The sequence below is a fragment of the Rhamphochromis longiceps genome, linkage group LG7 (assembly GCF_057381845.1).
Source record: "Rhamphochromis longiceps isolate RC_006_pf linkage group LG7, R_longiceps_female_GT1.1, whole genome shotgun sequence".
NCBI lineage: Eukaryota > Metazoa > Chordata > Actinopteri > Cichliformes > Cichlidae > Rhamphochromis > Rhamphochromis longiceps.
The window spans coordinates 42,096,425-42,120,348 of record NC_140563.1 but is presented as its reverse complement, the minus strand read 5'-3'; the positions used below and the strand labels follow the sequence as shown (position 1 = coordinate 42,120,348).

Sequence of the window (23,924 nt, the reverse complement as noted above, 5' to 3'; positions counted from 1 at the left end):
ATTAATTATAACAGTTATTAATGTTCTGGTTACTTATAGGATATTATAGCCATTTCTGAAACACATTTGTGGTGTTCCTAATATTTTGCCTCACCTGGAAGGCATGGAGAAATCCTTTTCACCAAGAACCAAGTGCCTTAAAACATTATTCATAAGATATGCCCTTTTAGTAACAAAGCCCTTGATGGTTTCATTTTTAGTTACTTTCTCTGCAGCCCAAAAAAAATTCAATTTCTTTTACAATAAACTGTAATAGAGACAATTGGAGAGAAGGAAAACCAAACAAACAAAACAAAACAAAAAAAAAAACAAAAAAAAACAAAAAACACAAACACACATAATACAGTGTTTAATTAGTAAAACAGCTTATCAGAACACACATTTGGGCAGTAATTGTACATTACAGGCTTAACAGTAGGCTTCTTCAGTCTACATCATTAGTATGGGAATGGGTGTCAAATAAGGGCACAAGTGGTCATTCCCACCCCCCCCAACGTGGGTCATCGAAGGTTGCATTAAATTCATGGCACAGTTCCACACATTACATCAGCACTTCATCCATGAGACGTTCACTCTGCCAAACAAGATTGATTCCCTGTGCAGAGGGTTAGGTACAAAGAATATCAGAGTAAACTCCATCACCTCATTGGTAAACAGCAAACGTTTTCTTGTCTCGAGCTGTTGTACAGACCACATTTAACCAAACATCATATGAGAGCCCATAGTGTTTATCACAAGGTTTCTCTCACCGTGTACACATAATGTAAGGCTGCAGGCAGTGTAGCATCAGAGTTTATAAGGAAATGAAAGACGAAGAAAGCAAAGCTGCATTGGTAAAGTTCTGATTAGATTTACGCCCAAGGGGGCCGCCGTTAGATATTGTTATACTGATGTAGGGTGCAGCTAATAAACAATGGGTCAATTTTAAGTAAAGAGATTCTTAAGATGGGTTTGTGGTAGTGTAGAAAGTCTTTTACGTTCAGAAAAGGTATCACTGAAAGGGCTTGTTTTCACCCCAACTTTAAACCATCACACAATCTATGTTTGTATCTGCTGCAAACAAAAGCAAGAAGAGAAAACAGCCTTGGTCGAGTTCTGGTAATACTGAAAATGCTCCCGAAACAATTAGAAGTTCAACAACAGCAATTTGATAATCATTCACCTCGTATAATGTCTTAATAAAAATAAAATTTAGCAAAAAAAAAAAAAAAAAAGTTAATGTAAGAATCTTTGGATTGTTGAGTGTTAGCCACAAAAAAGGAAATTTAGTTTCAAGTAATACATGAATAAATACAGGATATAATCGTCAGCACTAGTTACCTCCACCACAGACATAACGCTTTTGTTGTAGTTTCTTATATTAGCAGGATTACACAAAAAGAAAAAACATGAAGTCAGATTTTTCTGAGACTTTGAGAAGTAGAAAACGAGCAAAGGAAGAATTTATTACATTTTGTTGGACATCAGGATTGAGCGGTGGAGCTTCCCCTTTAAAACAGCCAATTGAAAATTAGCTTAGTCACCTGTTAGTCATTTGTTAAACTAAGCTGAGCTGTCTACACTGGCAGTCTATCACATGTTGTTTCACAGCTGTATTATATTTATTGTGCTAATAAATATACTTTGTACAGCATATGATGTGTACATGAAGTTATATTTTTGTAAAGCTGCATGTTAAGGCTATGGTGCAGCTACAGCACAGACTTAACACAGGACTTCAAATCAAACTTTAGGATTCCATGTAAAGAACACCATCTTTTTGTCATTTCATCTTTTACATAGCCGTATTTTCCGCACTATAAGGCGCACCTAAAATCCTTTAATTTTCTCAAAAACTGACAGTGCGCCTTATAATCCGATGCGCCGTATGTATGAATTCTGGTTGTGCTTACTGACCTCGAACCAATTTTATGTGGAACACGGCGCTCAAAAATCTTTCCAAAAATGTTTTAGTAAGCTATGAAGCCACACCGCTTGATGGTAGTATTACGGCTACCGTAGTCAGGAGCCAAAACTCTGTTCGCTTCAGGTCCCAAAATCAAACGAACACTGCGGCATCATTGAGAGTTCAAAACTGTCTAAATTCTTTCATCTTTAAAAAATAAAAATAAAAAATTATCAGCGTTGCTACTTTACCAGGTATAACGATTAATTTTAGCATCCAGGCATCCATGAAAACAGAATTTATTAAATTTAACTGAGTTAGAAGTTAGCAGGAAGTTAGCTCGCTAGTTTCCACCTAAACATGATGTAGGCTACCATGTTCTGACTGAGAGATTTCTGAAAAAACTAAAACCTACAGCTCTGCCATCACTTCCAACATAAATGAAGACAGAAAACTAAAAAGCAGTGACGTTTGTAGGGTTACTGAATCGGCCTACTTGGTATAATGATTTGCTACATGATTGCTAGCGACACAGCTATGTTAGCATAACATAAACACAGTGAAGCTGGAGGATGAACGCTAACTTTTTTCCCCACTCGAGTAACATGTAAGGTTAACGTGAGGGTTCCCGATGGTTAGCGACAAATGAAATCGCATGGCAGGATGCTGTAAATGGACCAAACTTCAGTCAGGAGAACAACTGAGATAATCCATCCACAATACGAGGTTAGTCTGCAACAACATGGGAATAGAGCAGCTGCAAGTGAAGTCGGTATGCCTTATGTATGAAAACAGACCCATTCATCGACAGTGTGCCTTATAATCCAGTGCGCCTTATGGTCTGAAAAATACAGTACTCCTTTACTATTAAATAACATGAATTTGAGCATGGTGGTTTTTGAAAAATGTTTTATTGGAGTATTAGTCTTGGCGAAGATCCTTCCTCTGAGTCATCTTTTTGTTACTATGTAGATTAAATTAGCAGTGTATTAATTTAATTGTGTCATACAAGTACGCATGTTAATCAAAGCTATGTACTTAACCGATTGTGCATTGAATTGCATTTTTGGAATGACTGAACAACTCTTAATAGAGAAGGCCAACATAATTGGCACATATATAAAATATGTATATATTCTTTAAATATATATTTTGACTACATTGAAAAAATCTGTATGCACAGATAACTTGTTTTTAATTAAAAATAATAATAATTTACCCTAGCTCTAAGAACAAAACAAAAACACAAACAAGCAAAACAAAAACAACCTACACTTGGTCAAGCACATATTTCAGTGGATAAACTATGTAGAGACAAGTTGAGCTACAGATTTCATCAGTCTCCATCAGACTCAAAGCAGATTTATTTATTTTTTTTGGGGGGGGGGGGGGGCTCTCACCAGAAAAGGGGGAAAACTAGTTTTTTGAAGTGGATTGCAACCACTGAAAATATTTTTAGCTCCAATCCAACATGGCCAGAACAAAGTTTCAAACTCAAAGGCTGGACATGTTGGCATTTCACTGTCTAACAGTCCAGATAACTGCTACTTAAAATACCTTTTGATATAATTCAGCTTGTTTAAAAAAAAACAACAAAAAAAAAAAACAAAAAAAAAAACAAAAAAAAAAAAAAAAAAAAACACACAAGTCAAACAATGCAGGTATGTTAAACAGTGTAGTGGAAATGAAAGTGAGATGACTGCATGAAGGGTGACTAAAGAGGTTAGAAGTTTGTGCTTCGCTTATTCTGCAGTGTTTGAGAAATTGCTTGTCAACCCTATGTTGCTAGCTCATTTTTTTCCCTGTATCGATAACGAGAGGCGTTGGCAGAAATGAAAGACACACACACACACACACACACACACACACACACACACACACACACACGACAAAATGACAAGTTTTGCAGGTAGAGTCTGGTCTTTCACACTGGAGGGTAAAATGTAGCAAAGACAGAATGCTTCTATTGTGCTAACCTGTTTAAGCAACTTTTATTACTCCACCATTCACAAAAATAGACTACTTGGAATTTACTTGCTGGTTTGACATCGCTTCCAGTGAACTGTTAGGGATATCCGGAAACTGATGGTGGCAGCTGATGGGCGGGGTAATGGAGCATGTCGATCTCCCATCCAGTTCTACATCCTGAGAATCAGGTTGAGGCGTGCATAGTCATCCCCATTTTTCTTTGTTAAATCTAAAAATGAATGTTTAAATTGTCAGACAGCCATAAAATAAATAAATACAAAACACAACCTGAATTGTATTGTTGCAGGTATACAATGTTCTCAAGCCCCAACTTCTAAATGATATCAATTTAGTTGAACTAGGTGCCCCTGCAATGGCTTCCAATTAATTTCAAAATTTTAATGATATTAATCACTTTTAAAGCATGAACTGGCCAGACTCCAGTATGAACCTCAATCTGACTTTGAATAGTAGCCAGCAGGATGGTCTGATTTCCCAAGAAGTGATTTATGAAAATCCTTTTACCGAGAGGACTGATCAAGTGTGTTGTCATTGTAAGCCAGACAAACCTTTGCAATAATGGAAATTTGTGTTGCAAAACAATACAATTAATTATAATGGAACCTGAAAAGCCTGTTTTAGACATGAGTAAAAAACAAATTCCTCACTGTGGTTGCTTGCTCTTCTTCTCTTTAAAGAGAGCCCACAGTTTCTAATCTTACTACCACAAGTTCGCACCGTGTCAGCCATCTCCTCCCCTTCGGTGTGCTCTCCATAGCGACTATACGTCTCCATGTCAGAGAGAGCACTCTCCAGTGCATCCTCTTCATAGTCAGTGTGGTAGTCGGATTCTTCTGATGCAAGGAAAGAGTGGGGGACAGGAAGCACACTGTGGGTGAATAAACTGGAATATTTGGAGTGTAGAATGGTGACAAATACACGTGGGTGTGCAGGTGCATAAGTCAGAACATTAGAAATGTCATACAGGGTGGACTTTGATGAGTGATGGATGACAAATTCATTATAAATAGAGAGAACAGGAATAAGAACAAGTTTGTAAATGCTTAGTTACTAAATTGCACAATAAAAACACGTTCCTTTTCCGTCAGCAGGTTTTACACTGAGGCTAACAAGTCAGTCTCCTGACTTGTTAGAATTCTGACCTAATAAAATATGACCTTTTGTTTGTGGGGTTGATTTGTTTTTCATTAGGTCAAGAATGACAAACACAAACATGGAGACATGAGCGTACTTAAAAAGTACTTTGAGTGTGGCTGAAAGCTGCAGTGTTGGAGTGTGTGTCAGTAGTTTTACCATCCACAAGAGGAGGTTTGACGGGCTCAATGCGGGACACAATTTCTGCCAGGTCAGTGAAGGAAGCATTGGGACATGTCACCACCTTTTAAAAAAAAAAAAAAAAAAAAAAAAAAAAAGAGCCACAGTCAGTTACAGGGACTACTGAGGAGGCATTATGGAATTTTGTCTTTGAATACGCTTCCAAACTGTGTGCCAAGAAACACTATAATGGAGTTGTCCTCCTCTAGATTGCTGTGTGTTGGAAATTACAGCAAAGTATAATGGAAACTAACTGCATGAAAAAAAAATCTGCTGCAGACTTTTGTGCAATTTCAGCTTTTCAGTGAAGCACATCTGGTTTTGCCTTTTTTAAAAGCTCGGCTAGTCCCAAAACCTTGGTTATGTTTTTAAGTCTTGATCTGCATTTTGTGCATCCATACAAATAAATAGTATCAAATGTATCACAGAAGGAGAAGCATTGCATCCCCTGGTTGTTGTACTCTCCAGTAGCATCTGAAAATAGAAATGCATTCATTAACTGTGTGGGACGCCTATTGTTTAAAAGAATGAGAACAGAAGCCATTTAGTCTTAAACATTACGGCCTCAGATCTGCAATCATAAAAGTGGCTCCATCCTGTTTTCAGCAATTGTTCTGTTGCCTGTTATCAGGGAGGGGGAGGTTGCCAGTGTGAGTCCTGCTGTTTTACCCTTCATCCTTGTGTTGTTGTTCAAACTGGGAGTAAATAACTTCTTCATCATTCTTGTCATCTTTTGGTTAGGAGCTTTGTCTTTCTGTGACATTGCTTGGAACAAATCTGGTGCACAAAAATCTATTTTTGTGTACATTAAAAGCAAATTCATAGTTTTGTTATTACTTTATCAGAAAAAAAAAAAAAAAAAAAAAAGAGCTTAAGGTCTAAAGTGGTGCACTGTTAACAGCAAGTCATATAGCACAACCAATAAAATGTGAGAAAATGATCCCAAAATAATTAACCAACCAACTGGTCAATTCAATGTGAAAGGACTGCAAGTGGGGTGTTAAGCTCACTTTAAGATACCATTTATTTATTAAACTCTGGATGCAAGGAACATGGATTTTGAAGATAATTAGTCAGACTCGTAAGATTACTCAAGACCATAAAATACAGCAGAGAAGTGTTCTCCTCCTCGAGCTTCCCTTTTGTAGGAAATAGCTTTTATACCCTCTCATCATTTCCTGACACATTTTGTTAACAGCTGTATTCTTATAAAGGGATTTGTAATAGGACTGCTTACAAGTCCATTTGTTGCATTTACATTGGATTCAGAGGAGTGAGATTTGAATATGGCTACTTACTAGTATTTCATTTTTAATTTGCATCTCAAAATCTGGCTGCTAAAAGCTAGAGAACAAAAGTTTTCAATGTCATTACAACCCTAAAGCAAATCATTTTAAAACAACTTGATTAAGTTTAATATACTATATTGTATTGCATCACCATATTTTTGTGGTTTTACATCAAAGAAAAGTCTATACTCTGCTGTTGATTTTTATTGAACTCTTTCATATTCTAGTCCTTTTAAAAAGTTTTTAATGACATATTTTTAGCGACTGATGCTGGGGACTGTGTTGTTCTTGTGCTTTTAGATTTGACAGCTGCGTTTGATACCGTGGATCATGCCATTTTATTCTCTCGTTTGGAGCACTGGGTGGGCATTAGGGGCACAGCACTGAAGTGGTTCAGGTCCTACTTGACGGGGCGAACTTTTTGTGTCAGCCTTGGTGACTATGTGTCGTCCTCCGCTCCCCTCTTGTGTGGTGTCCCACAGGGCTCAGTTCTAGGCCCCCTCCTCTTCTCTTTATATCTGCTTCCTCTTGGTTCTGTACTGAGAAAGCACGGCATTCCTTTCCACTTTTATGCTGATGACTGTCAGATCTATGTCCCTCTAAAGAAAAAAGGCAGATACCTTACACAGCCATTACTTCAGTGTCTCGATGACATTAAGGCTTGGATGTCTGTTAACTTTTTAAAATTCAATGATAAAAAGACAGAGGTGATGGTTTTTGGTAGCTCCACTGAGACCCCCAATGTGTATGTAGATTCCCTGGCACAGTATGTTAAGCCAACTGTCACAAACCTGGGGGTCAAAGTGGACTGTAATCTGAAGTTTGATAATCAAATTAAGGCAGTAGTAAAATCTAGCTTCTTTCACCTCAGGCAGCTGGCAAAAATAAAGCCAATTCTTTCACGGCAGCACTTTGAGACAGTGATCCACGCCTTTGTTAGCACTCGGCTGGATTACCGTAATGCACTTTATATTGGGGTCAGTGCATTATATATTAGTCATCTACAGAGGGTGCAAAATGCCGCAGCTCGTCTTTTAACAGGCACTCGAAAGTTTGAGCACATTTCCCCCGTTTTAGCTTCACTTCACTGGCTGCCCATTTCTTTTAGGATTAATTTTAAAATTCTTTTATTTACTTTTAAAGCTCTCCATGGCCTAGCTCCATCTTATCTCTCCGAGCTGCTACAGCCTTATACACCCACCCGCTCTCTCAGGTCAGCTGATCAGCTGCTCCTGAAGATACCCAGGACTGGGCGTAAACTTAGAGGAGATCGTGCTTTTGCTGTAGCAGCTCCCAAACTGTGGAACGAGCTTCCTTTAGAGATTAGACAGGCCAGTTCTTTATCTGTTTTTAAGTCACTCTTGAAAACCCACCTCTTTACCCTGGCCTTTGACACCACATGAGATGTTGGTTTTTTATTTTAGTTGTTTTTAGGTGATTCGATGCAGTTTTAACATAGGGCTGTCTTAATTTTATGTTTTATGTGTTTTATTTATTTATTTTGCTGTTTTTTGTTATTCTATTGTTTTAACTTATTTTCTGTACAGCACTTTGTTCCTGTGCTGGGTATTTTAAACTGCTTTATAAATAAAATTGGATTGGATAGTGTATGTCCATGTGTTGTTCACTGCCAACATCCTTACATTGCTTCTGCTTTGCGTGTTGTGGAACTCTTCTTGATGTCTGTCTTTCAGCATTTTTTCCACCACACCACTGCGACGCCACACATCAAACACAGTCTTGCCATGCTGGTACCCCACCTCCTAAAAATCACACAAACATATTCACATATCAGTACCATTTTCTATTTGCCAAAAAAGTTATTTTTAAAAGTTGGTCTAGTGCAGGGGTAGGCAACTCCAGGCCTCGAGTGCCGGTGTCCTGGAGGTTTTTGATGTGTCCATGACCCATCACAGCTGATTTAAAGGGCTAAATGACTCCTCAGCATTTCTTGAAGTTCTCCAGAGGCCTGGTAATGAACTAATCATTTGATTCAGGTGTGTTAACCCAGGGTGCGAACTAAAACCTGCAGGACACCGGCACTCGAGGCCTGGAGTTGCCTACCCCTGGTCTAGTGTTTCAGATAATGAAAAACTTTTGTCTTACAACATCTGAAAGTTTCAATACTTGTTCATGATCAGGGGTAAAAGAGTTCAGGTGAAAACAAATTTCTGAAACTTACAGCAATTTCATCAAACTTGCCAAACTCTAGTGTACGGTATCTGTCGATTGGAGGTCTGATATACTCGCAGTAATCGCTGCTCTTCACAGACTCCAACTGTCTCACACAGCACACATAGGCCAGCCGAGTCTGAATCTCTGCCATGTTTAGCACCTGTGGAAATTAACTTATAAATCACTGAAATGATTTCCAAAAATATCCTTATTTTTATTGATAGAATTAAAAACATTGCTGCACAGCATGGTGTGTCTTTACTCTTAATCAATCCATCACCTTAACTTTCTCAGCAAGGGGGTTAAGGCGTTTCCATAGCAGCCACCAGCCTGAGAGTGAGTCGCCGTAATTAGTGAGATTTGTTTCATCCCGGCTGCCCACATCAATAGCTATTACCACTTTGGCCCCCATGGAGCGCGCAACATCAGCTGGGAGAATCAGGGGAAGAAGACATCAAGACAAACAGCATACAGTACTGGTAAAATTAAAAATATATTGCTATAAGCAAACAGCTGAGCAACTACATCAAAGTACGGCTACTTTTGATACTTAATAAGGGAAGGTACAAACTGAATGTAACAAACCAGGCAGGTTGTTGATATAGCCTCCATCCATCAGCAGGTGTCCATCTTTCGGGTCACACAGAGGAGGGAGATATCCCGATAGAGACATGCTAGCACGGACATACCGCCATAGAGAACCTCAAATAACAAACAAGCAACTTAAACTTACTTAAAAGGCATAAAGCCTAACTGCAAGCAACCAATATGAATCAACCGAAAATTAATCAGACTATTAAAAAGAGTCAGTTCATCTATGACCACAAAAAAACAATTCAGAAAACTCAATGAAGACCAGAATGATTCTTTCAAAATAAATAAACTGAACACTGTATTTACCATCAGTGTGTACTCTCATGGCAGAGGCAGTGATGTCAGTTGTGATATTGAAATATGGGATCCAAAGGTCCTACATGACACAGAATTTACACTGGCCTCAGATCAGTATTCCAACAGCTGGGTCACACCTACTGTCATTTAGCTCACCTCAATCTGTTTGCTTTTGAAGACGTTGTTTATGCCAGAGTTGAAGGAAGCACCAGAAAACATGGATGTGATTGGATATGTCAAATCCAAGACCTTCCTAAATACTGAAGTCATTTCCTACAGGAAAAGCCAAAAGAGTCAAATTAAAACGAGGTTCAAATAAATGTTTCCCACCTCTAAGCCACTCAAGATCTTTTTGCTTAAGTGCAAAGCAGAATTAATCCCTAAAAGTTGAACTTCATTTTAATACAATTCTCACCTTATACCCAGGACTGCGCAAAAAAAAAACAAAAAAAAAAAACAACACACTTTTTGTCATATTTTGTCTGACAAGTGTACATTTCTCAATCATTTGAACAATATTGACTATACAGTTTTGCCATATCATAGCATCCAAAATACCGGTATCAATACCGGTAACAAGCCCTGCTAGTTGTCAATACTGTGTCACGAGTATTACACTATAAAGCTACTTCTGGCATTTTGCCTCAATGCCTTCAAAATACTGCAAAACTAATTTTGACGCCACACCCCACACCCTTGGCCAATTTGTTCACTCCAGCTTGTAAGCTAAAATGCTCATCTGTAACATTACCTGCATGTTTAACTTTCATGTGTTCTAGCTAAGATTTAAGATATAACACATCAACACTGTCAACTTGTGAGGTGGGGCTAACTTTTAGAGCAGAAAACCCAGGACAGTGATGTCAAATTCACTTTGATCTTAGCAGGTTGGACCAGTGAAACATGATAAATGTGTTAAGTTAAAGAAAAAGTTACGATAGTTCATTACACAGGCAGTCCAGGACACAGGCAATAGTTGAAAAATTTACTTTCCTGTCATTTAACTGTTTACCTGTTAGTTACTTTGATGGATGGGTAGTCTTTACCAATAGGAAAACTTATGAAATTATAGTGGACTGATTCTGGCCCCTGGGACTTATGTTTAGACATCCCCATCTAGGGTTAAAGGGTTACCTAACATGGCACAGTTTCAGAGTACTCCCTTTCCTTGTTGATCACTGTGATAACTTTTTACATTATTGTGTCTTTTCCACATGCAGTAAGTGAACATAAGAATGAGCGGAGCTTGCAAACACAGATCGATGCACACTAAATAGGGATACAGCTGAAGTGTTACATCTAAGGCTACGTCCACACTAGCCCGAATAGATTCAGAAAACGCTCCGCGTCCACATTAGCGTTTTCAGTCGTTTTCACAGAGTTCTGCGTCCACATTGAAACGGCCGAAAACGCTTACGTTCCAGTCCTGCGCATGCGTGAGACGCAAGAAGATTCAGCCTGCCTCATTTCTGTCTGCCATTTATTTACTTTCCGGCTCTTTGAAACGTCATGGCAAAATGTCGAGGAAAAGCACAGTTTTTTTGTTTGTTTGTTTTTTTTAAATGGACTAACAATGAGGTGGAGTTGTTGCTGCGAGTAACACAAAAGTACAAAGTTGCAAAAGCAAGTGAGAATTAAAGAATTTGAAGAAAAGCGATCTGAAGCAAACAAACTGATATTAATCTTTAATAGGGCTGTCAAAATTAAGCGCAAACAAAACAATTGCTGTATAATGCCCTCCGCTATCTTTGTTTAATTGGTCACATGACTAACATGCATTATCGTTTTTGAAAGTCTCCATTTTCGCTGTCCACACTGCGACGCATAAGAACAGTCTTCAAATGTATGAGTTTTCGAGAGCGTTTTGAAAACGCTGCATTTACTTTCGGTGCCGTCTCAGTGTGGACGGGAGGCCAAAACGGAGAGAAAACGATGCGTGGATGTAGGCCAAGTCATTCTAAGGCAGAGAGCTACTCAATGGCAGGAACAGGACTTGTACGTGATATGAAATGGTGGTTAATGTGCTCAGCATGGTTTATCAAATTAAAAGCAGAACTGAGATCTAAACTGGATTAGACTTAAATCATTTCAGGAAGAAAGTCTCACATCCATGTATAACTAACCCAGTTTAAAGCAAGTTTAAAACATACTCTAGATTGCTATCATTAAAAGTTTGACACTGATCAAATTCAAGACTTCTCTGCTCAATGTCATTCCAGGAAACCACACCTCCATTTTATTATTTATTTTTTAAGCAACATTAGAAGGGGGAAAGAAAAAAAACGAAAACTCAAAACAATTATACTGTGGTTGAACTTGGAGTTCTGGTAACTGCCTCAGAAGTGACTTTTAAAGAAAGAATGGGACAATGTCTGAATAGTTTATGGAAAACAAAGCAAAGCAGATGTCAGTGCATTCAGAAAGATTTAGATCTGAAATACTACAGCAATTGCCACTTTGACGCTTACCATAGCCCATTCTCTAGCTCTTATCCTCAAGCGACTGTGGCTACGGTCCTCTGCATATAGAGCGCCCATCAGGGAGCCAATTGATGTTCCGCCAATTAGGTCTACGGGGATGCCAGCTTCGCATAGTGCACGCATTATACCCACTTGAGAACAACCCCTGGTTAGAAGGGTGGGGGAACAAACATGGAAAGTGAAAAATTTTACAAAGAAAAGACTGACATAAATAACCAGCATCATTAGGAGCTGATGTTGTATAATGTCGTCTTTAAAATTATGATGAGAAACAAGCATGTGACAAACATTACCTGGCCCCTCCTCCTCCCAGGACAAGAGCAATAGCATTGCCTGTAAGAACACGAGCCAGGCGGGAAAAGTCAGAATGGCGATCTGCTGGTTTCTCAAACACACGCTGATACAGCTCCAACTGCAAAAAAAGCAAAGTACTGCTAAAAGAAGATGATGAAACAAGTGGGATAAGAATGAATGTACTGATGTTGAAAGACAGGAAATAAGAAAAACTACAAAATGCGAAGCTGAGGGTGGATCTGAAGGGGGGGGGGGGGGGGGGGGGGGGGGGGGCTTTTAGACACACAGCACATTCTGGCCATGTCTTCCATTCTCACCAGTTTGGGCTGGCTTCGTTTGGAGAAGACCCTTCGGGGACAGGCAAGATGGAGGTGTCTGGAAATCCAGCTTCGCATGTTGAGCCAGTCTACGGTTCCTTTGGGTGCAGGACCATCTTCTCTGTGCAACAGCACAAGCTGCTTCTGCGCACGCACTGCACTTCCTTCCAACATACGCTCCAACTACAGAGAAAGCAGCACAGATATTTTAGAACATTTTATGAACTATAGGAATTGAGTCCCTGGGGGAGAGAAGAGAGAAGAGAAAAAAAAAAAAAAAAAAAAAAGGGGGGGGGGGGGGGGGGGCGGCAAACTTGTGCAAATCCTTTATAAATTTTTGGATTATTGCAAAGGTTTCATGAAACAAACAATTACTTTTCTTAATCATATCTGAAAAAATACAATGTTCTGTTATCTTTAAAAACTGGAGTGAAAAAATAAGCAGAAAAAAAAAAAGTTCCACTAAATATGTATGTATGTATGTATGTATGTAAATAAATAATGTTCTGGTTCAGGCATTCTTGTGTGACCAACAGGCCCTGCATCTTTTTAAGGTATAGCGTGTCTGTAACATATACACCACCTTTCATGTGTGCCCTGAAAGATAAAATAAAAGATGGAGATACAATTATACAGGGACAGATTACACAAGCAGACTACACAATTTATTTAAAAAAAAAAAAAAAAAAAAAAAAAAAGGGCAGCTCATTGCTTTTGAGATTATTCTCTACATGAACTGTTTACCTGCATGAAGTCAAAGATTTGTCCAAGTCATTTCTGAACAAAACAGAAACCAGAAAGCTTCCAGTATCAAACTTGCCAATTTCATACAAAACTGTTTTTAATGAACTGCAGAATCTTTGTTAACTCAGTTATTTACCCTGCAGGTGCATCTCACCACACTGCCGCTTTCAGGTATTTTTCTGATTTGCTGGCAGAGGTGACAAGAAGCCACATTCACAAATTATTGTGAATGTAGCTTCACAGTAATTTGGGAGTGTCTTTGCATGATTTGAAAGTGTAGCTCTAACAGCTCCTAGTAATACACCTCTCTCTTCTCCTGGGAACCAGTGAACACCTCACCTCCCCTACAGTAGGGTCCTGCTCGCCTAATCCCACAATAATGATGCAGTCAGCCTGACGGATGCACCTCTGTGTCCACGGGGTCAGTGTGTAGTCAGTCTGGTAAAGAACTATGCGATGGATGTCTTCTTGTTGGCCCAGCCAGCTGGACAGACGGTACTCATGGACACTAAAGAGGAAAGGAGTCCATTAATGACAGGCAGCATTGCTTTGCTGGCAGCATCCAAGACATCCATTTTCCTCTTGTGCCAATAGAGCAAATTTTAGCAGAATTTAATGAGCGTGAAAGACAAAGCACAAAGAAAATAAAAACCAACAGAAAGCAGTAAGACACTGAAAAATACTCATTTTATTTGAGGTTTGAATAAGAGAAGATTGGACCTGCAAAATTGCATAAAATGTTTGAATATGGCCTAAAACATACCTGTCAAGTGCAGCAGCTCCAAGACGCTGTTTGATAATACCACTTGTCAGTAGAAGAGTAGGACCTTTATGTGAGAGATGATAGATTACACCCATGAATGTCTACTTCAAGGAGGTGTTACGTCCAGGTTAAAGACAGCTGAAAGTGATTTGATTTTGGTTCAATTACAGTTCAAATTAGGATGCAAATAGGAATCCAGAATTCTTAAAGGGAGAGCATTTCCATCATGGCAGCCCCTCTAATCATGCCTCCATGTCCTCGATAAGAAGTTTTGGAAAATGGCAACAGACTGGGTGAAGAGCAGCAGTAGGCTGGTCATATGTTTAAAATAAACAATCATCCATGACCTGAAGCGTTTTCTGTGTCGAGAACAGCAGTGAATGATTATAAGCCAAATTTGAGCTTCCATATCTCTTTCCATTCTTACCTATTGCAAGGAGTGCATGCTGCAGCTCTAGAGTAAAGGCAGTAAGAGGCACCTCTTCTGATACTGGCAGGACTGCCACAGTGGAGAGGTTGGAGGCTTGGTTTCCTGCATCCCACTTACTTCCTGGTGTGTGCAGGGCCAAACTGCGAGCTGGAGATGTGTTACAGATTTGCAAATGGTGAAAAACAGATTTAATACCAGAAATGATGGGAGAACCTAACCAATTAAAACATGTGTAGACCATGCATATGTTCAATCCAAAGTTTGTTTGTTTCCCAGCCCCTACATAAAGGACTTTCTGAGAAGTTTTTAGCAAGAGCCAAAGAAAAATTACAAACCTTATTAATTACAAACAGTATCAAAACATTTTCAGTTTATTATAATTAAACACAAGATATTTGTTTATCCATTAACAAACAGATGTGCCACACAATCACTCCCTTTATGGTACGTCAACAAAAACTGCCAGTATGTCTGAGCCAGGAAAGAGCCTGCAAAATAGGCAGCATAGCACACAGATGTACACACCTGTCAGAGGACCATTGACCTGCTGCAGTATCTTCTGTCCGAGTAAGTGGATCAGCCTGGTGACAACCTGAGATGCACATTTTATAATCAGCCCTGTTACTCAGATTCTGCAGTACAAAGTCATTTCCTGATTTTATTTTAAATGTTTATTGTGATGAGTTTCAGTGAATGCAACATGTTAATTTTTATTAGTTTGATTAAATGTATTAATTATCTGTATTATTTTCATGATTACTTCAAGTCTTTTTTTGTTTAAAGGAAAGGGACGGGTGAGGCAATAGCACTTGTTCTCTCCAGTAAAAAGGATTACTTTAACAGAATTGTTTTCAAATGAGATGAATTTAACACATTAGATTAGGCCTACCTGAGGAAATTTCCTCTTGATAGAGCAAAGTGCACCTTCTGGTAGCTTGGCCAGCTCAGAGTCTCGTACAGCGTGTACTGTGGTCGCTCTGTTCTGACGGGTCAAGGTCTCTACCTGCGCACAGACAAGTCATTAATTACACAAAATCCAAACAAAGCCTATCCAGGAATGCAAGTAAATAACTAATTGGACATCTTAATAAATAATTATATCAACATTTTTGTTATAATTTTATAAATAATAGTACAGAATTTATACCTGGAATTTGCCATTTCTGTATCAATTATTTCATTTAGGGCAGGCACTGTATATTCTGAACAGACATTGATTGTCTCCTTCGATTAAAAATAAATAAACAAATAAATAAGAATACATCCGAAGCTAAAAGGCTAAAATTAACCTCTACCCCTCATCTAAAACTGACATCTGAGCCATGCTAAATTTGTCTCACAATCACTATCACAGAAGCTCCAATGACAGCGTCTCTCCTCCAGGTAACAGTAACCATAGGATCCATTAACCCAGGTATTATTAGAAGTATTGAACCAGTCACACCAGCTGACAGAGAGGTGGATGAGTTAAACCAAGTGACTTTGCTTTACACAGGCTGAAAATACCATATAGAGTTTAATTTGAGAAAAACTTGGCAGAACTATTAAAATATTTAGAAGATATCTTAGAATCAGATTTGATCATTGTCATCAAATCATGTTTGTATAAAAATGTATCCCAAAGTCATGCTGCCCCCCCCCATTTTCCCTTTGATTGTAATATGAAGTGCAGTAATTTCACACAATCCATTTATTACGACCCAAATCTTTTGACCAGTATTGAAGGTTAACAACACCCACACTCCTCTGGTAGTCTGGCAAATGAATTTGGTGCATGCTTTTGTCTAAATGCACTTTAGCTGTCCCAAAAAGAGCCCGAGACAAAGAGCATGAAAAAGATATAATTATCTGGATTTTTTTTTTTTTTATGCATATTCTATTTCAGCTGCCTTTTGGCTACATTTTTTGTTCTTTTTTCCCCCCTTTGTTTAAATATATCCCAAGATGTACTGGTCTTAGTCTGTATTTACTGAAAGTAGAACATACAGGAAATCCAGTCTCATCAGCCATATGCAGTATACTGACAGCTAATAGGCAGTTCCATTTGTGATATTAACATTGTTAACATTTTTTTTTTATATCTAACCTTTTAACAGGTTCTTATATGAAAACAAACAGCTAGTGTTGTTTGATACAACATGGATATTAATAGTCTTCCATCAACTCTTCCCCAGCTGTCTTCCCTCTGGCTGTCACGGTGCTTACCACTCCAATCAGGTCACCACGTCCGTACTCCCCTATCAACTCTTTCTTGCCATCCTCCTTCGTGATTACTGAGCGCAGTCGACCACTCAGCACTATGAAAGTGCTGTCTGATTTCTCTCCCTGCCTGCAAAAAGAAAAAAATACAGATAACTTCAGTCTACTCCAAACAACTCACAATCACATTTCCAAATTCAGCTTCCCCTCCCTCGATTAGTATTTATTAACCTGTCCCACATGAACCAAGTAATGCCTGCAGTGTTACGAGTTGATTTCATACATGAGACACAAGGTCAGCAGAGGAATACCTGTAAACAGCCCTGCCAGCTTCGACAGCCATCCAGTCAAGAGCAAAGTCTATTTGCCTGACAAAAGATGACTTCCTCTTCACCACAGCATGAGCAACATTCAGCACCACTTTGGGCTCCACTCGCATTATCCTAAAGAATAAAGAAGAATCCACAAAATGACAAAGTAGAAGTAGCCATCTTTGTTTTCCCCTCCAACTCTACAGTGCTGAACATCACAACAGTGTGAGGATGTGTGTCCAGGTCACTCACTCATAAAAATGTGTTTTGGAAATAGAGAGGAAGCTGCAATCTCGCTGAGCTCGAACTGTAAATATGAGGGGCTCTCCGGTCAGAACAGCAAGGTGACCAACAAGCTCTCCGGGATGCGTTACAAACAGGCGCAATTCTTCTTCACGGTCAATCATCCGCTGGTAAACATGGAGGAGGCCAGAAATCACGAAGTGGATGCTCACCTCCTAAAACACCAAGAGGGAACGATTGAGAGAAAATGCTCAGATTTAACAGTCCGACTCTGAATGCTGTTAACAATCAGGTGGTGAAATACTGAATTCATGATTTTTAAGATGAGTAATACCTGTGTTGAAATTCAAATTCTACTGTTGAAAGCATTACAGGCAAGTCATTCCCAGTCATCCCTTAGATTTTTAAATGACTGATTAGTTTGTTTACTTTATAAGCTTAACCTGTTTCCCCTCTTGCGTATGACTCAGGATAGCCTTTAACCATATGATAGTATAAGGGGGCCGCATTCTAATTCTTCCCACAAGCAAGTTCACATGGACACAACTTTACATGCACACCAGTTTCCCAAGTCGACCCTCTGCAATGCATGGACACTGTCCAGTGGAGGCATAAATTAATCAAGAGCTGAAATGAAGTAAAATATTAAACAGAATGAAAAGTAGCTAGGTTCTAAGTTGTTGTTCCAACCTGATCTCCCTGACGAGCTACCACAGAGCCAGCTTTGACATGGTGGACGGTTACTCTGCCTTCAAGCAGACTAGGGTCCTGCAATAGAAAAAGACACTCTAAATATCCACTTATGATGACAAGACATTTTCCCACTTAACATGCCACAAAAATAAATTTAAAAGGGTGCATTGAAAGGATCAGAACACTGACACCAGCTGAATTTTCTCCAATTAACCCCTCACCTGCAGCTGGATGATTCCCAGCAGGTCTTTCTTAGCAGCTTGGAGGATTGCACTGCTTTTACCAAGATAGGTAGCATCAGCGTGCCCTCCACTGTCTGTATAGTGAAATACTTCAGATGGTGTGTGTTGCATTGTCACACTCTTCTTCAGACTAGACTACAAAGACAGGCACAGGAGAGAAACTACTATGGAGGAAGTAGGTAAGATGCAGCAGATACTGTGCTATTGTGTTACATTTACACACAAGACCTGTCACCACGCTTCAATGTAAAAAGCAGACCTTACTTTGTGAGTGATAGGACTTGACGGAGCCTCCTCAATGGTAACTCGAGCTCGTTCGCAGGCCATGCTCAGGTCATTACCTGTAACTCAGAAAACAAAGGATTAGGATAACGAGTACATCTGTGCAGGAAATTAATACAGCCATGTGGCATTTGATGATCGCTTATGTCCAAGGCAGTGACCCACCTGTGCATTCAGTGGGCATAGAGGTGGATCGCAGCTTCCTGGTTGAATGGCTGTCCTTTACACCATCTGTTTATTGCAAAGTCAAGTGCCAGTACTGGATCAGTTTCAATACAAGACAAAGCTGAAATTGAACGGCATGTAGTGCATGTTTGTGTGTGTGCTTGACCCGTCTCTGCAGTGTTTTCAGTGGTTCCGGCAGGTAATTCGTCCTGGAAGTGGAGACGTCGAGTCTTTCCAGTATTTGCTTCTGCCATCACATTGTTTATATTGGTCAAGGGCACTGCTTGACTCTCCTGTCAGTCAAGGAAAAAAGTAAATAAATAATAATAATTGCATCATAACTTGTGTGACACAGTCATCGTGACCATGTGTATGCACATAAATACTATAGGTGTCCTATAACAAATTCTGCTCCTACCAGATTGAAGAGCTCAGTTGTTAGGCCCAGATAGTTATGCAAAGCCAAAAAGGTGACTCTTTGGAGGCGCACCATAATTATCTGAAGAAGAAAAAAAAAGAAGAAAAACCCTAGCTACAACATGATATGTAGTATATTCTGCTAATTGTTGCATGTTGTAGCTCCAAATTAGATGTTTAATTGGAGAAAAAAAAAACAAACACTACATAATGCAATCTGTTACCTGAATGACGCGTACAAGTGTCTCAGGGTACTTCTTAAACACTGACTCAAAGGCTGAAGCAGGTAAGCGTAAGATGGTGGAGCGAGTTGCAGCTCGTGCCGACACAGTTTTATATGGAGCTGGATAACCCTGGCAAAATCGAAGATAAGAATCAGAAATCTCATCCACATCTTTCACAGCTAAGTAATAAATTGGGCTAAGGATACTTTCCCCAAGGTTTATTACGTGACCTGTACGTGTACCTGTGCTTGCAGCATTTTAATGTGGCCTAAATAACTGTCAACACTTCAAAGCTCTATAACACAAGTGTGATAGTGTTTAAACGGTTTCTATGCAATGGCAACAAAGTAACAAGATATGAAAAAGTTATTCTATTGTAATAACTGATTTTTCTATACATTACATACGTGGTTTGAGTTCATTACTGCACAATCAGTTCCAAACAACATCAATCTGAGTGTGTGAAAAGGATGACAATGATGTATTTTAAGAAGAGAAAAACAAAGTTGAAAAGATGCAGCTTTAAATAAACAAATTACAGCAAATACAAAGTACATTAATTTTGTTTCAGGGGCATGAAGGTAATGAATAAACAAATCACACTGACACAGACACTTCAGAAGGCAAATGAGGACATAACCTAGAGAGAAAAAACAGGAGCTCACAGTGATAGTGTCCAGAATACTGAGCAGGCTGTGGACGCTGTCTCCGGGGAGGACATCCTTCACCACTGATTCTGTGCCATCCTGCAATACAGAAAAGAAGAATACAGGACATGATGCCAACAAAATAATATTAATAAGGTAAAAATATTTCACACTGTCTAAACAAATCTGCAGACATCTAGTTGGATGAAAGTAGGACTTCAGCTAAGTGGACATGATTAAAATTTAAGCAAGCCAACAACATATTGGGATGCCACTGACTTGTGATGGCAAAAATAAAGTAGTTACTATTTATTCTACTGTCCTCTGGTGTTCATGCTTTATCATTAGACGTAAAACTGGAAAACAGAAAAGGCGCTGAAAATGAATGTAAATTAAATTAGGTACAGTTTGGAGCCAACCTTGCATCACACTTTTTAAAATGAACTTTAATAATGACCAGTGGGCACAGTTGTTAAAATTGCAATACAACTTTTGAATTTACCATTTTCTATATAAATTGATGTAATGTCACAGGTCAGTAGGGTTGGGCCATATCATACTTTTCACGGTAATACCAGTATAATGTTAGGCAATGATAAGAAAATGAAATATCGGGTTGGAATATGGGTAAACACGCATGTGCAGTGCCTTTGTTTTCATACGCACATGGCGGCGACGGAAAATGAGAACGGCAAAAGCAGATTGTTGAATGAAACAGATGAACCAGAATTGTTTTGTAAAACTGGTACAACCTCAATGATGTGGAACTGGTTTGGGCTTTCATCTGTCAGATACACACCAAAGCACATTTTTTGGTAGAGCATGCAAGCAGGCCATCGTTATTACCAAACCGATTTTAGGTGGTACACCGCACTCAAAAAGCTGTCAAAAGTGCTTTAGTTCGACTTTGCTAAGCTACGAAGCCGCACCACTTGATGGATTGTCGGAGCATTATGTCTACCGTAGTCGGGAGCCTCGCGGAGTAATACGTACTGTGCTTCAACATAATATTACCGCATTGTGTGTGTGTGTATATAAAACCTTTTTTAGTTTTGTGGATATTATACATGGTTATGCTGAGGATGTGTCAGCCAATTTGTACTGGAAATGCCTTTTGGTTAAACTGTCAGCAAGGAATTTGCACTTTTAAATGTTTATTTAAAACATGCCATATACAGGCCATATTGCCCTGCCCTACAGGTCAGTAAGAATAAAAAAAAACAAAAAAAACAAAACACAATATTACTTGCATAAAAAGAAAGAGGCAATAGAATTTCAAAGGTAATTAAGTTTCAAAATTAGCCTAAAGAGAGAGTCAAATGGAAGACAACAAATCATTCACATACATTCTCTTGTATGCACAACTCAAGTCTTCCATCCTGGACCACGTAGATGCTGTCATCATCATCTCCTGGTTTGAACAGGCTTTCACCCTCCTGTAGCTCAATAAACACCATATGTCGACACAGCTCCAGAAACAGAGGCTTCTCAAAATGGCCCAAGACCCTACAAGTTGAAGAACAAAAGCAATTTAAAAAAAAAAAGAAAAAAAAAGAAAACCCACACACAGACAAAATTGACTTGCCTACCTGACATTTTTCAGCATATACAGGACCTCAGAAGGCAGATTCGAGCTCTGCACTTCAAACTCTGTTAGATCAGCTTCCAGCAGGGAGGGAGGGGGTTCCTTGGGCTGCAGGGTGGGAGGGTCTCTCCGGATCCTCAGAATTCTGTCAGGAGGAAAAACAAACAAACATGTACTTTAAAAATAAAACACTAATTTCACCAAAAGCCTTGAGTACATAGTATTTAAAAATGTGTTCTTTCGTCATACTTGCGGGCTATGTTTAGAACTTTGGTTCTTTTTCGTATGCGCTGTGGTTGCTTTGATGGCGAGGGATGGGATGGAGAAGGAAGCGAGGAGAGTGTCTTAACCTACAAAACAATATTCAAATATATTTTGTTTATTGCGCGCAGAAAAAGAATTTTATCCAAAGTTGTACTTCTACTTAAGAAATATTAAAACTGATTTTTTTTTTTTTTTAAACTGCTGTATTAAACATAGAAAGGCTGTTTGTCATTTATCATCAAGCCAAACTACTGAAGGCATTTTCAGTCATTGTGTATTAGGGTGAAACTATAGTCTTAGTAGTGTTGCCTATGAAATTAATAGGAAACTACAACTAGATGTTAACATCAAGTATTTCTGGACATCAACTGTTGGCATAAAAGCATTAAAAGCAAAATTAACTAGTTTTTATAGAGCAGATAACAATCTACTAGACTATACTAGTAGACTATACCAAGAGAGTGTGTATGAGCCATCAACAGAACTGGGAAGGGGAAAAAAAGAAAAAGACAACCTTTCGCATGATCTTCCTTCCATAGAAAAGCACTTTATCTCGTTTCCTGAATCGATAGTGAGGTACACCCGGTTGTTGATTACCTTGTCGGAAAATCAAAAAATATAATTCAGATAAACAACAAATGTCATTCTGCAGCAAGACTAAAAAAATATATATATAGATATATATCTATATCGCTATCTACCTATCATAGAATAAATATGAAGTTCAGCAAGAGGTCAGATGACTCACGGGCATGTTTGAATCTCCTGTAAAGGAAGAGCACCACAATTCCAATCAGCACAACTGCAACCATAGCTCCAATCAATACACCTGTAAGCTAGAAGACAAACAAGACTGATGAGGCAATAATATGATCACATGACAGCACAGTTACATAGAGTACAGCACGTTTGTAAAATTGTTTTTAGTCCAACTTTGCATCACAATTAAATTACCCGTATAACTCTAAGCAAAACGAGCTCTATTGAGTGGAAAACCGCCCGATTTGATAACACTGTATCCAGGGCCCTCATTTCTTGTACAAAACACAGGCACTCAATTTCCATTTCATACCATGTTGGTCTGCATCCTCTCCTCCAAAAACTGTGGCAGCCGTGCACGGAAATCAGTTCTGCTCATCGTTACCACCTAAATATAACACAACAGATTCAAGTAATACATGTTCAACACTGGTAGCTCCCAACTAACTCACTTTTCTCCTTTCAAACCAAGTTAGGAATAATTTTAAATGGAATTATGCGCTTACTGAACTGGCCATTTTGCACAGGTCTCCATCATCCTTTCCATGACACTCTAACCTATAAGACAAAAATCTCTATTAACGCTGAGTCTGCAGCCCAAAAATCACATGCCATCGAGGGGAACCAAAAGTTGCTGAGGAAAAGGCAACAATTAAGAAGGGGAACACGGATTTGTATGTTAGCAGCCACTCTCGCCATGTAGCGTCGTGTCGCCTTCTTAATTCATCTTAATAAAATTACCAGAACACGAATAGGTGTTATAATTAGCCAGCAACAAAGTAACTTTCGATAGACGTCAAGCTTTAGACGATTTACTGAATACGTCTGAATGGAGTAGCTAACGTTAGCTAAAATAACATTCGCTAGCAGCTGTCCAGCTGACTGAGAGTAGCTGCTTCACAAGTTATCTTGAAGAACTAAGATAGTCAAACTCTGTGAAGTTGACAGGGTGTAAAAAACCACGAGGCTTACTTTTCGAGCATCCTGGGGTGCCGTTTTCAAGCTGATAACATAGCTAAACAGAAGCTAGAATAAAGTTAGCGAGAAGCTAACAAAGTTTTATGCTGTCAGTTTCTTAGCTCCGCCCTTATCCGCTGTTACCTTGGTAGCGCTCAGATCATTTATCCAATCAGAAACGGACTAGGCACATCCTCGTCTTCCTGTTTTTAACAAAGCATCTTTGAAGGCTACAAACATCCGAGAGGAAGTGGAGTTTGTTTATTTCTCGACCAGTCTCTTGTAGTGCTTAATATTTCTATAGCATTTTCGAGTTACCTTTGCCTATTTCAGACGTTTAATATTTATATTTGTCACACTTACTT

At 39.0% G+C, this 23,924-nt stretch overlaps 1 protein-coding gene across 4 annotated transcripts; it reads right to left on the bottom strand.

Moving 5' to 3' along the window:
- Positions 1–332: 332 nt before the first annotated feature.
- Positions 333–23,699, bottom strand: pnpla7a (patatin-like phospholipase domain containing 7a). Of its 4 annotated transcripts, none has more exons than XM_085413715.1 (36): positions 23,575–23,699; positions 23,109–23,160; positions 22,916–22,990; positions 22,592–22,679; positions 22,358–22,440; positions 21,829–21,929; positions 21,584–21,724; positions 21,341–21,500; positions 20,013–20,093; positions 19,348–19,476; positions 19,125–19,205; positions 18,873–18,999; positions 18,707–18,772; positions 18,524–18,600; positions 18,239–18,394; positions 18,015–18,092; positions 17,334–17,539; positions 17,082–17,213; positions 16,777–16,900; positions 15,461–15,574; positions 15,097–15,163; positions 14,569–14,718; positions 14,142–14,205; positions 13,718–13,886; positions 12,635–12,817; positions 12,317–12,435; positions 12,012–12,168; positions 9,700–9,816; positions 9,553–9,622; positions 9,238–9,354; positions 8,933–9,081; positions 8,660–8,812; positions 8,121–8,240; positions 5,168–5,252; positions 4,592–4,707; positions 333–4,082 (listed from the first exon to the last, which is right to left on the bottom strand). In XM_085413715.1, exons 1-36 carry the CDS (start codon positions 23,583–23,585, stop codon positions 4,077–4,079), a joined length of 3,924 nt encoding a protein of 1,307 aa, XP_085269841.1. In that variant the 5' UTR covers positions 23,586–23,699; the 3' UTR covers positions 333–4,076. The 4 variants fall into 4 exon arrangements, with proteins under 4 accessions (XP_085269841.1, XP_085269842.1, XP_085269843.1 ...); XM_085413716.1 differs by having other exon boundaries at positions 4,592–4,704; XM_085413717.1 differs by lacking the exon at positions 23,575–23,699 and having other exon boundaries at positions 22,592–22,608.
- Positions 23,700–23,924: the final 225 nt, after the last annotated feature.